The sequence below is a fragment of the Pipistrellus kuhlii genome, unplaced genomic scaffold, assembly GCF_014108245.1.
Source record: "Pipistrellus kuhlii isolate mPipKuh1 unplaced genomic scaffold, mPipKuh1.p scaffold_m20_p_7, whole genome shotgun sequence".
In the NCBI taxonomy this organism is placed as follows: Eukaryota; Metazoa; Chordata; class Mammalia; order Chiroptera; family Vespertilionidae; genus Pipistrellus; species Pipistrellus kuhlii.
The window spans coordinates 25,128,017-25,141,183 of record NW_023425573.1 but is presented as its reverse complement, the minus strand read 5'-3'; the positions used below and the strand labels follow the sequence as shown (position 1 = coordinate 25,141,183).

The window sequence follows — 13,167 nt, the reverse complement described above, 5'->3', positions numbered from 1 at the left end:
GGGGTTTGGGTGAAAACAGCACAGCCGGTTGTCCTATGAACCAGGTCACGGTTTGATTCCTGGTCAGGGCATATCCCTGAGTTGTGGACCCGATCCCCAGTGTGGGGCATGTGGGAGGCGGCCAATCAATGGTTGTTTCTCATCATTGATGTCTCATCTCTCTCTCCCTCTCTCTTCCTTTTTGAAATCAATTTTTTTTTAAAAAGTCCCAATTTGAATAACAAGTTATATGATCTCATAACCCATGAACCAGGGCTTCAAGGCCTTAAAAATGGTTAAACAGTTTTTTACAAAGGGATAGTTATTCCAAGGAGTACTTTTCAAAAAAGACATTTCTACCCTCCTACTAACACATGACATAAAAATATGACCCTAGTCCTAGCTGGTTTGGCTCAATGGATAGAGTCCCATGTTCGATTCCAGTCAAGGGCACATGCCTGGGTTGTGGGCTCCATCCCCAGTAGGGGGCTTGCAGGAGGCAACTGATCAATGATTCCCATCATTGATATTTCTGTCTCTCTCTCTAAAATCAATAAAATATATTTTATTTATTTATTTATTTATTTATTTATTTATTTATTTATTTATTTTAAAGCCCTAGCCAATTTGGCTCAGTGGATAGAGTGTTGTTGGCCTATGGATTGAAAGGTTCTGGGTTCAATTTCAGTAAAGGGCTCCTCCCAGCCCTGGTCTTGGTCAGGACATGTGCAGGAGGTAATCAATCAATGCGTTTCTCTCACATCAGTGTTTCTCTCTGTCTTTCCCTCTCTTTTCTCATTTCTCTTTAAAAAAAAAAAAAAAAAAAAAAAAAAAAGGCCCTACCCACTCTCAGAGACCCAATGCCACAGAAGTCAACCCTTTACGGACCTCGGCACACCCTCCCATTACTAATTCATTCACCGGTGCACGTGAAAGTGGCCTCATCAGTTATCCCTGTTTGTGAGGCAGTCTAAGCCAGCGAGCACTCTAACACCACGGTGGTCTCCACCGGCTTTGAAAGGATACATATAATGTTAAAAGCTTTGGCGTGTTACTGGCTTTAAAAATTAAAGCTAGAAACTTTTCCAACTTCAACTTCAATTCTGGACTCCAAGAATCCTGAAGGAAAAAGAACAAGGAAAATAAAATAAAAGCTAGGTCACTAAATGCCAACAGCATCATCAAGTTGTGGCCTTCAGGGTTAAATAAGCTAGCTGTTTTGGCAGTGGCGTGGTGCTTAAAACACAGATTTTAGGACAACTGACCAATTTATAGCAGATTCAAGTCCCAGCTGGAAGGAAAAAACAGAGTTCTTTCATAAACAGGGGGAAAATAACCCTGTACATGATTTGAATATTTCATGTGACTTAAACACAAGCATGACAAGTAACCTTATTAGGTTGATGACCCAAAAGAATCCAGTACAGTTCAGGCACTCGTGGCTCTGGCAGGCACACAATGACCACCGCGTTACCCAAGGCCTCCCGAAGAACGGCACTCGCTTCCACAAACCTCATGTGGGTAAGGAAGAGAGACAGTGCTTCACGTACTCCATCGTGTCAGGGGTTACAATATATTTTTAGTTTGACTTGCTCCTTAAAAATAAATTATTTCTCTTAAGTAATGCTCACTGAGAAGAAAAAAATAAGTAGTGAAAGAAAAAGGTGTCATAAGCAACAACCTTTCTCAGGGTAATTTTCCTCACAGTCTTTATATAAAAATATCTACTACCCAAACTAAGAAGTTCCACCAAAATGAAGCTGCAGCACCAAAATTTCCTATCCACGGACCCGAGCTCCTGCCCAGCGCCCACAGACCTTCCCGCCCTCCCCATTTGCTCTCCTCCAGCTCTGTATCCTCACCCACACCTCCTGCCCCACTCACCCAGTCATCCAATGTGTTACCTTTCAAAAAATACTGCCAGATAAGCAGAAAAGTCTTACATTTTAAAAAGATTTCATAATTCCCTGACACAGCATAACTATTTATAATATGTGTGTATTATGGGTTGAACTGTGTCTCAATCTCAGAATGTGAGGTCATTGGGGATGGGTGGCTGAAGACGTAACTAGTTAGGATGAGGTTGTATTAGAGAAGGTGGGCTCCTAATCCAACATGAATGGTGTCCTTATAAGAAAAAGGAAATTTCAGATAGACACAGAGAGAAGATGGCATGTAAGGACAGATTAGAGGCTGGAGTTATGCTGCCACGAGCCAAGCAACACTTGAACCTTCCAGAAGCTGGAGAGGCAAGGAGAGACCCTCCTCTGGAGGCCTGGCAGGGAGGCCAGCTCTGCCACAGACACCTGGATTTCAGGCCTCTGGACTCCTAAATTGTGAGGCAGTAAGTTTTTGTTGTTATAAGACACCTCGTCTGTGGTCCTCTGCAAGGGCAGCTGCAGGAAACTAACACAATGTTAGGCTCTCTGTGCTCCACATACACTGAGTGGCCAGATTATGATGATCTCTGAATGCATAATAATATGTCCACTCAGTGTGTGTGTGTATGTGTATATATATATATATATATATATATATATATATATATATATATATATATATATTAGAGGACCAGTGCATGAACTCGTGCATAGGTGGGATCCAGCCAGCCTGGCCAGGGGAAGGGGACATGGGCAGTTGGCTGGCCAGCCTGCCTGCTGGTCGAACTCCTGGTTGAGGGGACAATTTGCATATTAGCCTTTTATTATATAGCAGCGTTTTTCAACCGCTGTTTCGCGGCACACTAGTGTGCCGCGAGATGTTGCCTGGTGTGCCGTAGGTGCAGACAAGACAAGAATTTTATAATTTTTCACTATTTTGTTTACTTAATATTTCATAATAAAGTAATTATAAAATACTTTCTTTGTGTTTATTTGATTCCTATTCAAGAGAATTACTTTATATATAGTCAATATAGGCACAGAGTTAAATTTTTTAACATTTTCTAATGGTGGTGTGCCTCGTGATTTTTTTCATGAAACAAGTGTGCCTTTGCCCAAAAAAGGTTGAAAAACACTGTTATATAGGATATATTAATACACTGAGTGGCCAGATTATTATGCGCTCAGAGATCATAATAATCTGGCCACTCCATGTACAGAAAAGAATCCCATGAAAGGACTGCTATGTTGGCCAGCATAAATCAAGACAAAAAAACAAAACAAAACAGAACATCTGGGTGTCCCTAAACACACTGTAGTGAAATTGTAGTCTTAAAGGCCAGCAAAAAAGACAGACCACCTATAAAGTAGCAGCAATTAGACTGATGGCCAAATTCAAAATAGCAGCAATAGGAGCTGGGAGACAAAATGATGATACCTCCAATGTGCTAAAAGAAAGTAACTGTAAGTCTACTACCCCAAACTCAAGAATGCAGTCAAAACATTTGCAGACAAAGGAGAACTGAAAGAAGGGGCCACAACCAAAGGGGATTTTAAAGGAATGTTCTTAAGTTGGAGCAGAAAATGATCCCAGATGGAAGGTCCTCAATGTGAGATGAGATAGCAAGCAAAATATGGGCAAAGGTGAGGACAAAGCTATGCACACACTGACAGCATAAAATAGCAAAAAAGTCTAACTTGTGGGGTTAAACTAAAATATTTGACGATAATAGCACATAAATTGGAAAGGGGATGATGAGGTTAACACATTCTCAGAACCTTGTAAGGTCAGAAAGAAAATAAAGACATTAACTTTAGATTTTATTATGCATACACACTGAAGTATCTATGATGACCATTATTAGAACATATGTAGGGAGTAGCAAACAGAAAAAAAAAAAAAAAAAAAAAGGAATAAAACGGCTCCATGAATACTGATGGTCTTCAATGCCTGACTGCCAGCTTCACCTCACCCTCAGCTAAGTTGTAGCCATGCTGCTATGTCATAGTTTTCACAAACTGAAGTCTTTACTGTGAGAAAATCTGCTATCCTTGTCAAGTTTACCACCTTCCTAACCCTTCTATCTCAACCTTCTCGGAGAAGAAAGTGGTAAAACTAAATTTGGACTGACCAAAAACAAAACAAATAAGCACAGAATTCAATGTAGGCTACTTTACAACAAGCCTGCTTTGGTGAATCAGTCAGCCTCTGGTTTGTCAGCTGCTACTAAAGAGGGAGAACATTGTTTTACTGGATCATAACGGAATAGGAAATTGAAATGCAATTCAGGAGAATTGCATCCAATGTTCAATGGCAGAGGAGTAAGCTCCATATAGATTCTTGGGAACAGTATAAGATCTTTAGATAAACAATCTATATCAAAACAGTTCAGGCTCAAAATACACTTCAATAAAATTCTGTGGGACATATTCAGTTTAGTAAGTCAACAAAAATTACTATAATAGGTAAATCTTATTAAATAAATATTATGCTGAAATTTTAACTAAAATAAAGTATAAGAGCCCTAGCCAGTTTGGCTCAGTGGGTAGAGCGTCAACCTCTGGACTCAAGGGTCCCAGGTTCGATTCCAGACAAGGGCACATGCCCGGTAGTGGGCTCGATCCCCAGTGTAGGGCGTGCAGGAGGCAGTCAATCAATGATTCTCTCTCATCATTGATGTTTCTATCTCTCCCTCTCCCTTCCTCTTTGAAGTCAATAAAAATATGTATTTTTAAAAAATAAAATAAAGTATAACAATGAAAAGATCACCCTCTGCCCTGCCCCCATGCATTGCCCCGCCTCTGCCTCACAGGCTCCACCTTCTGGCCCACCCCCTGCCTGGCCCGGACCCACCAAAAATTAAAAGAGCAATAGGCAGGCCCTGACCAGGTAGCTCAGTTGGTTAGAGTGCCGTCCCAATATGCTCCAAGGTTGTGGGTTGGGTCCTGGATCAGGGCACATACAAAAAGCAACCAATGAATGCACAAGTAAGTGGAACAACTTCTCTCTATCTCTCTCTCTCAAGTCAATCAATTAAAAAAATGTTTTAAAGACCTATAGGTAAATAGTCTGATGGAAATAATAGTACAAATCAGGTAACCAAATATACACCAAATAAGTGAGAATTTTATTACAAATTAAAATATATAGCTGGTTCATTTCAGGGTCATCCCAAAATGCCAAGGTCGCAGGTTTGATTCCTGGTCAGGGCACATACAAGGAGCAACCAATGAGTGCATAAATACGTGGACCAAAAATTGATGTGTGTTTTTTTTTTTCTCTCTCTCTAAAACCAATTAAAAATCTATATATGACCAGCAATTACGTAAAGTACTCTAGTTCTTTTTCAGGCTACTGTCAATGTAATTGAATTATCCATCCAATACTGAAAAAGTATACACAGAATGATTTAAGAGATTAGTATAGTAAAAATATTTATGTTCTTGTCTATTTTAATAAATCATGGTGCAACCAAAAAAAAAAAAAATCACCCTTTATAGCACAGGAAAGTTAAAGCAAATCATCTGAGTATTCTTGAACTGCAACATAAGCCAACTTGAGCTTTCACAGCACCTTTCGGAAGCACCAGCGTGAACTTGGCGAAGCCACAGGCTGCAGACTAAGGCTCAGAGGCCGCCACTCACCTGGAAGAGCTCTTTAAAGGACGGGTGCACCATCGGGTTTGGCACAAACGGCAGCGCATAGAAAGGGAGGAACTCAGTGGTCTGGCTCAGTGCTGCCCCTTTGCTCTCCAGGTAGGTTTTGAAATAAGAAATCCTTTCATCCAATTCCTCTTTGTCCTATGAGAAAGGGAAGATGCTCACTTGAGGTCCCCTGCTTGACGCCAGCCCGCCCAGCCCACCGTCCACCCCAACATCTCTCTCCAGCCTCGGCGCCGGCAAGTGCGCTGTCTCCGGTCATTCCGACAGCGCCCGCAATTTCACCTTCATGAAACCGTCAGGAATATCAGAGAACAGACATATGTTCAATATACTGCCTTTTACTTTATTACCATTTTCTCACAGCCTTACGATTCATCATAAACATCGTATTATGGCAGGACAAAACTTCATCTAGTGTGTCTGTCACAATTTAACCAACTCCCCATTATCAGATAGGTACACAGTTTCCACGTTCCCGAGATCATAAATATTTGTGAGCATTTCCATGATTCCCGTAGGAGAGATTTCAAAAGGTGAGTAGTTTTTTTAAACAAATTTCCACATCACACGCCTTTCCTTCATTACGGTGACTGAGCAGTGATCTTGCCTGCTGCACTAATTCCACACGAAAACCAAGCAAGTCCTGCTCAGGGTTTCCATCTCCTCCTGCACCTCCAGCCTTGAATTTGGCATTTTCCTTCCAGGACACCCCCCTCACAGCCTGTTCTAATAATCAAAGCATCTCACTGCACCTACATTGTAAGAACCAGAGGTAAAAAATATATCATGTTTATTTATTTTTTAAAACTTATATCAATGGGAAACTTAGAAAATATAAATAAATACAAAGGAAATGAGAATCTCCCATGATGGTACCCACATGAGTGCTATCTTAGGAACAGCCTTCTAAGAATGGCTACTATAATGTTCTGTAGGGCTGCTCCCTCCATCACTGACCCCTCTGACAGTTCAATAATTTAACGCAGGTCCTCAAGCAGCAGGTAGAGCGTGGACAAGCCACTAGCCAAGTGCACGTGGTCCAATGTCCGCGCGGCCCTGCTCCCTTTCCGTGGCTCTGCACCGGGAGGCTCACCCGCCCGGCAGCCTCGACGCCCTCTCCTCTCTGCAGGTCCCCAGCCGCGCCTGGGAAAGACTTCAGAAGCTAAACTTAACGAATGCACAGGCATACCGTTTTTCTACTGTTAATGCTTAAACTTGTCTTCTAATATATATGTGGTCTACATATGTGTTCTTAGACATACATGCATATGTTTGCTGAGTTTTCAAAAACTTGAGGTATTCAGAAAAACAATGTAGCTTTCATTACAGAAACTGTTAACTCTCTATGTAAACTAGAAAATAAACTGCTGCCCTGGCCAGTGTGTTGCTAAGTGGTTAGAGCGTAAGCCCATGCACTGAAGGATCATAGATTTGATTTCTGATCAAGGACACATAGTTGGGTTGCAGGTTCAATCCCCAGCCTGAGTTGAGGCATGTATGGGAGGAAACCATTGATATGTCTCTCTCACATAAATGTATCTCTCTCCCTCTCCTTCCCCCCTTCTCTCTCCCTCCCTTCTCTTTGCTCTAAAAAAAATAAAATAAAAAATCAATGGGAAAAAAATCCTCTGGTGAGGATTAACAGAAAAAGAAAGAATGAAAAAAAGAAAGAAAGAAAGACGAAATTGCTGGGAATGAGGTAGAAAATTATTCATCAGGACACAAGACACCTACCCTCAGCATTATGATAAAATGGCCATAAACTAAATTAATGCTCATTAGGAAACATAACAGCTATCATTCTCCCTTAACACACTATTCGGACCAACTGCCTCACAAGGGAACGTACAGGTCTCCGCACGGAGCGCTTCAGAAGATAGATGGCAAAATGGATGTGAAGGTAGAACTCCAACTTCTGGGCAAAGGAGTCACCATCCCGGATGGAGCTGGGAATGTGCTCTTCCCACAAATCGAAGAACACTTTCTGGGCTCCGTCGTCAAACGCAGCAATGAGGTCCTTCTGTGGAGGAGACATCAGACTGAAGCCCAATCATGGGTGTCCTTTCTTCCGTCACCCAAAATTCTCACAGCCCTCCCAATACCTCACACTCTGACGGGCCCCCCAAAGAGATTCCAACATGCTCAAGCAGCAGCATTCTTTACGAACTGGGAGCATTTTGATTATCAACAGAAATTTTTAAAAAGTAAAATGTTACCTGGATTATCGATGATTTGGAGTCCCTTAAAGAGCGACGGGCTGTTTTAGGTAATGCTTTTCCCTTCATTTTGCATTCTTTTGAAAATGTTTTCAAGGTGTCTTCAAATTCAGCAAAATCTAAATACTATAAAAGAGACCACAAATGTATAGTTCTCTGTTTTAACATCAACAATGTAACTCCCTTTGATGTAACTACACCAGTTCAATATTATCACCAATATCTAATGGGGTTAAGGGACTGTCATTATGGGGAGAATCTGGGATCCAGCTTAGAATGTACTTTCCATATATACACTAAAAGACGGTAACATAAAAAATGCTTCTTTACACAAAATAAGTTGGCTTTCAGAATGAAAATGTGAGCTCCATGATTCATTATAATTATTAATAGGAAATAAATCACGTTTGCAGCCATCGGAAAAAGTAAGTGATGGGCAGACAGCCTGATGGCTCTGGGTCAGGTAGGTCTCTGGGGATTTGTTACTTGGAACAGAGGGATGAGAGATAATGCCTCTGCTGAAGAGAAGTCAGGAGAAGATGGGCAGTACAATCAGCGGCCTCCGGACAGAGCACTGCTGATCCTGACGCCCCAGCCCTGCATCCAGCACCACGGCTCCACCGTTGCTCGTGACACTCCGCCCGCCTCCCACTTTGTCAGTCGCACCTTTCTGTTCCCTCCTCTCCTGTGACTCTGTCCTCAGGCCTGTCCACAGCCCTCCGCTGTGTTAAGAATTTATTCATGCATTGATAACCTAAAGAACCTTATTAAGTTTTTCATTCTTAAAAAGCTCTCCTGTTGATTTGAGTATAGACAGTTTTTGTCCTGCTGCTTCTTTCTTTTAGACATGCATGCTTTTAGATAGCTTGCTGTTCACATACATGACTTTGAAGGCTCTGAATTTTTTATGTTGAAATAGTTTTATTATTAAAGTATCTACAGATACTGAAAAAAAATAATTTATTCATAAGCATGCCAACAAATCCCAAAGCTGTGTCTCCAGGTGGATGCCTCATCCTTGCTCCACGGCCGCACCTCTCGATGCCCAGTGGACAGCTGGATCTCACAGTAAAGCAGTAGCGACCGTTCCTTTAACAGCAACTATGTGCCACCCACACTAAAAGCAGCAGAGGACACCAGAAAGCATAAGGCGTGGGTCCTACCCTTCAAAAGCTTTCCGTGTGGGACACCAAAACATCCATCAATAGGCACCAGATAAGGAGTTATGATGCAGCCACTCAATGAAATGCTTTACAGCAGTGGTCAGCAAACTCATTAGTCAACAGAGCCAAATATCAATAGTACAATGATTGACATTTCTTTTGAGAGCCAAATTTTTTAAACTTAAACTTCTTCTAATGCTACTTCTTCAAAATAGACTCGCCCAGGCTGTGTTATTTTGTGGAAGAGCCACATTTAAGGGGCCAAAGAACCGCGTGTGGCTCACAAGCCGCAGTTTACAGATCACAGCTCTACAGCATTAAAAAAGGTGAGGACCACAGGGAGACGTGCAGGCTGTTATTGTTGGCGGACTAATGACAAGCTACATGAACAATGTGTATGGGACCATCCCATTTTGTGAAACAAATTACAGGCCTGTGGATGTATTTTGAGTATTCATAGAAAAAAGTCTGGAAAGATAATACTTTAAATCATTAGCTATGGTCATTGCAGGAGCAGAACAGGGAAATTCAATGTTTATACTTTCAGGCTGTTTACCATAACTATGTGTTGCTCTTATAATTTTCTTTAAAAGAATTCTAAAAGCAGCTTTAAGATTTCAGTTTAGTTAGTTATGAAAACAAAATGTAAACACAGGGAAAATTGTGTCATGGAAAATAGATAACTGGGATGTAATGACAGAAGAGACGGGCAAGGCACTATAGAGCCTGCCGCATTGTAAATGCAAGCTTTACCAGTTTTCGCGAGCTTTCTCTGTAGTATTACATACCTACCTCTTTCACTAGTCCAAGCAATTCGGATTCATGAGCCAGGATATCCCCCATATTGAAAGGTTACTGTTAATTCTCAGCAAAAATCTCTACAAGGCAAAAATATTAAACAAAAGCTTTCATTCTAAACATTTGTGAAGTCACAAAAAGGTGGCTGTGGAGTGCAGGATAATGGTCCCCAAAGATATCCACATCTTTATCCCCAGAAGCTGACAATATGTCATATTATAAGGCAAAAGAAATGAAGGCTTCCAATGACATTAAGGTTGCCAAACATGATTTAAAATAGGGAGAATAGCCCTGCCCGGTTTGGCTCAGTGGATAGAGTGTCAGCCTTGGACTCAAGGTCCCAGGTTCAATTATGGTCAAGGGCATGTAAATTGGTTGCAGGCACATCCTCACTAGGGGGTGTGCAGGAGGCAGCTGATTGATGTTTCTAACTCTCCCTCTCCCTTCTTCTCTGTAAAAAATCAATAAAATTTATTTTAAAAAATAAATAAAATAAAATAGGAAGTATATTCCCAGCCAGGTGGCTTAGCTGTTGGTGCATTGTCAGTACACCAAAAGGTTGCAGTTTCGATTCCTAGTCAGGGCACATACCTAGGTTGCAGGTTTGAACCCTCACGGTATCTACCGGAGGCAAATGATCACTGTTTCTCACGTCAATCTCTCTCTCTCTCTCTCTCTCTCTCTCTCTCTCTCTCTCTCTCTCTCTCTCTCTCTCTCTCTCTGTCTCTTTCTCTCTCTCAAATAAATAAAAACATATCCTCGGGTGAAAATTGTAAAAATTATTTAAAAAAACAGGAAGAGTAGCCTGGATTATCAGGTAGGTCCAGTGTAAGCACAGGGCTCCTTCCAAAGGAAAGAGGGAAACAAGAGGGTCGATGCCAAAGACTCAACCAGCCATTTTCCGGCCTTATAAGCGGAGGAGTGGCCAGGAGCCACGGAATACAGGAATCTTCTAGAAGCCCTACAAACATCTTGATTTAGTCCAGTGAGACGCATTTCAGACTTCCGACCTCCAGAAATGTAAGATAATAAACCTGTGTTGTTTGAAGCCACTGTGCTTATGGTAATTTATTATAGCAGCACTAGGAAATGGGATCCCTAAAGTCAAAAGTAATTTCTTTCTTCTATGTAATTAGTAACAGTAATTCTTCCTACACTTACAATGAATATGGACAAGGACTAGAGGATGGTGTAAATGAGAAAGTCAAAGATTGCTGGTGATAGTGTGGAAGACTAGTTTTTTTTTATTTAGTTTTCTAATGTGCTATAATGTGGTATGCAATTTAAATAGTCAAAACCACAAAGTGTATTTAGAACAGAACAGAGTTTAATGATAAGGTCAATTCATCTACTTTAAGGAAGGAATTAGAATTAATCTGATGTAAATGAACACAGTCACTAATCCCTCCCTCTGCTCCTAAATAAACATATTAAACATTTACAAAAAGTGTGCACAATTTCTAGTTTTCTCCACCTTCGGTGTCTGAGTTAGGTTAATCAGAGTGAGGTTTTCCCAGAAGATAGGGGAAAGTGAAAACAAGCACAACAGTGATGGAGCATTGAAGCTAAGAAGGGGGTAGGAAGGTACATAGGGAGTTGTAAGCCAGAGAAAAGGAAATGGGGCCAAAGATCTGCTTAAGAGGTACTTAAAGTGAGCTTTAAAGAGGGTGGTGGTCAGAGAGGGTTCTTGAAATAAAAATTTTGGAGGTGGTGCATGACCACACCGTGAGTGGATGAGGACAATGGAGGGAAAGAAGCCTAACAATAAGGAGGATGGAGAAACTTGTGTGGCCAGGATGTTGAGATAAAAATGAGGTTGAGGACCTGGCCAGTGTGGCTCAGTTGGGTGAGCATCATCCCAACTATTGAAAAGTTGCCAGTTTGGTTCCTGGTCAGAGCTTGATCCAGGAAGAACTCGGCTAGTAAGTGGGAAAGTGGGAATTTAAATCCAGACCAACGTTATCCACTGCACAGCATTATCCTGGGTTTGCACCACCTGAATCCAAATCACCTGGGATGCTTGTGCAAATGGAGGTTCCCAGCACCACCCTGATCTCACGCCCCAAATTGTTTTAATCAAGCTCTCCGGGTGATCTTTATGCACATTCAGGCTTGAGAGCCACTGCTGTACTTCATGGAGAAACTAGAGGAAACTTCTTCACTTCTGAGGGCTGCAGTGGCAGCCTCTGAATTCCTAAATAATAAACAGGGTTTGTGACTAAGGGTAAGACTGCGGGGTGTGTCTGGAAGAAGAATTTGCACAGCAAGCATCCCGTTTTTTCTTGGAGTGAATGAAATCTGGACCTCACCGGGATGCCTGGAAAGGGTGGTTAGATGATGGAGATAACGGAGGGGGTGAATTCAGAAGTCCCAGGCCACCCGCTCGCACCGCCACTACCGATCTGAAGGGACCCCCGCCAAGGGTGGCCCCACTGCAGCCAAGATCAGGGATTTAGTGGCGGGGAGCAGCTGGGCCTGTCCTCGGCCCACGCCCGGGACCGCAACGAGAAGTCGGGATTTCTCTCTGGGGAGAGGGCGCATCAGCACCGCGGCCTCGGGTCCCACCGCTGCTCCTCCCTCCCGGGGCCGCGGGCTCGGTGTGGCCCGGCCCCATCGGGGACGTGCTTACCTGGGGCTCTGCCGCGGGGAACCGCGCCCTCCCCGCCGGGCCGCCGACTCTCCAGCCGTCGCCCCGGCAACCGCCACCGCCTGCTCCGCGTCACGTGGGGGAGGCGCAGCCAATCACGGGCACGGTGGGCGCGGAGCATACTGGGAGGAAAAGCGGGAGCTTTGGGAATTCAAGGGGCAAACTTTCCTGGGGCGGAAGTAAGGCGGAGATGCCCGCTGGGGGTCGCCCGCTGTGTGTCGGTGTGTCGGGTTCTACCCTCCACCACTGCCATGCGCCAGTTCGTTCCTTCCCGCCAACGGGCCCTGGCTTTGCTCCCAGCTCTGCGATGAGCCCCAACAGGCTCAGGCTCCAGCCTCAGGAGCTAGTTGGACCCCAGGAAAAACGAAACCCGCTAGAGAAGATGCACTGGGCAGTGTTCGCGGAAAAAGATGGGATTCGTTATTTTTCATTTTCCTGGAGTGACCCAGGACCACCTCAGAACGTGTCGCCCAAGATCTGCTTAAAGCTTCTGGCACAAGGGTTCCACGCCACCTCAGCAGTTTGCAGTGATTTTTGGAAAAACCTTCCCCGCCCACCCCCGCACGAAATTTGTTTTTTAGAAATAAAACTGGAGCCCTGGCCGGTGGCTCAGTTGGTTGGAGTATTGTCCTGTACACCAGAAGGTTGCAGGTTCGATGGTCTGTAAGAGAAGCAACCAATCCATGTTTCTCTCTATCATCGATGTTCCCCTCACCCCCTAAAGTCAATAAACATATCCTCTGGAATGCTAATCTTATCTCTCCTTGTACCTTGTGCTCTTGAACTGAAGTTGCCCAATTCTGGCTGGAGATGGAGAAATC

At 43.1% G+C, this 13,167-nt stretch overlaps 1 protein-coding gene across 3 annotated transcripts in view; it reads right to left on the bottom strand.

Moving 5' to 3' along the window:
- Positions 1-12,460, bottom strand: part of ARMC9 (armadillo repeat containing 9) — a 108,623-nt gene extending 96,163 nt beyond the window's left edge. For all 3 annotated transcript variants that reach the window (XM_045575377.1, XM_036421446.2, XM_045575378.1), the window contains exons 1-6: positions 12,329-12,460; positions 9,694-9,779; positions 7,739-7,864; positions 7,372-7,542; positions 5,505-5,660; positions 1,006-1,098 (exon numbers count right to left, since the gene is read on the bottom strand). In XM_045575377.1, coding sequence (XP_045431333.1) covers positions 1,006-1,098; positions 5,505-5,660; positions 7,372-7,542; positions 7,739-7,864; positions 9,694-9,744 — 597 coding nt within the window. In that variant the 5' untranslated portion in view covers positions 9,745-9,779; positions 12,329-12,460. The remainder of the gene's footprint in view (positions 1-1,005; positions 1,099-5,504; positions 5,661-7,371; positions 7,543-7,738; positions 7,865-9,693; positions 9,780-12,328) is intronic.
- Between the last annotated feature and the right edge of the window lie 707 nt (positions 12,461-13,167).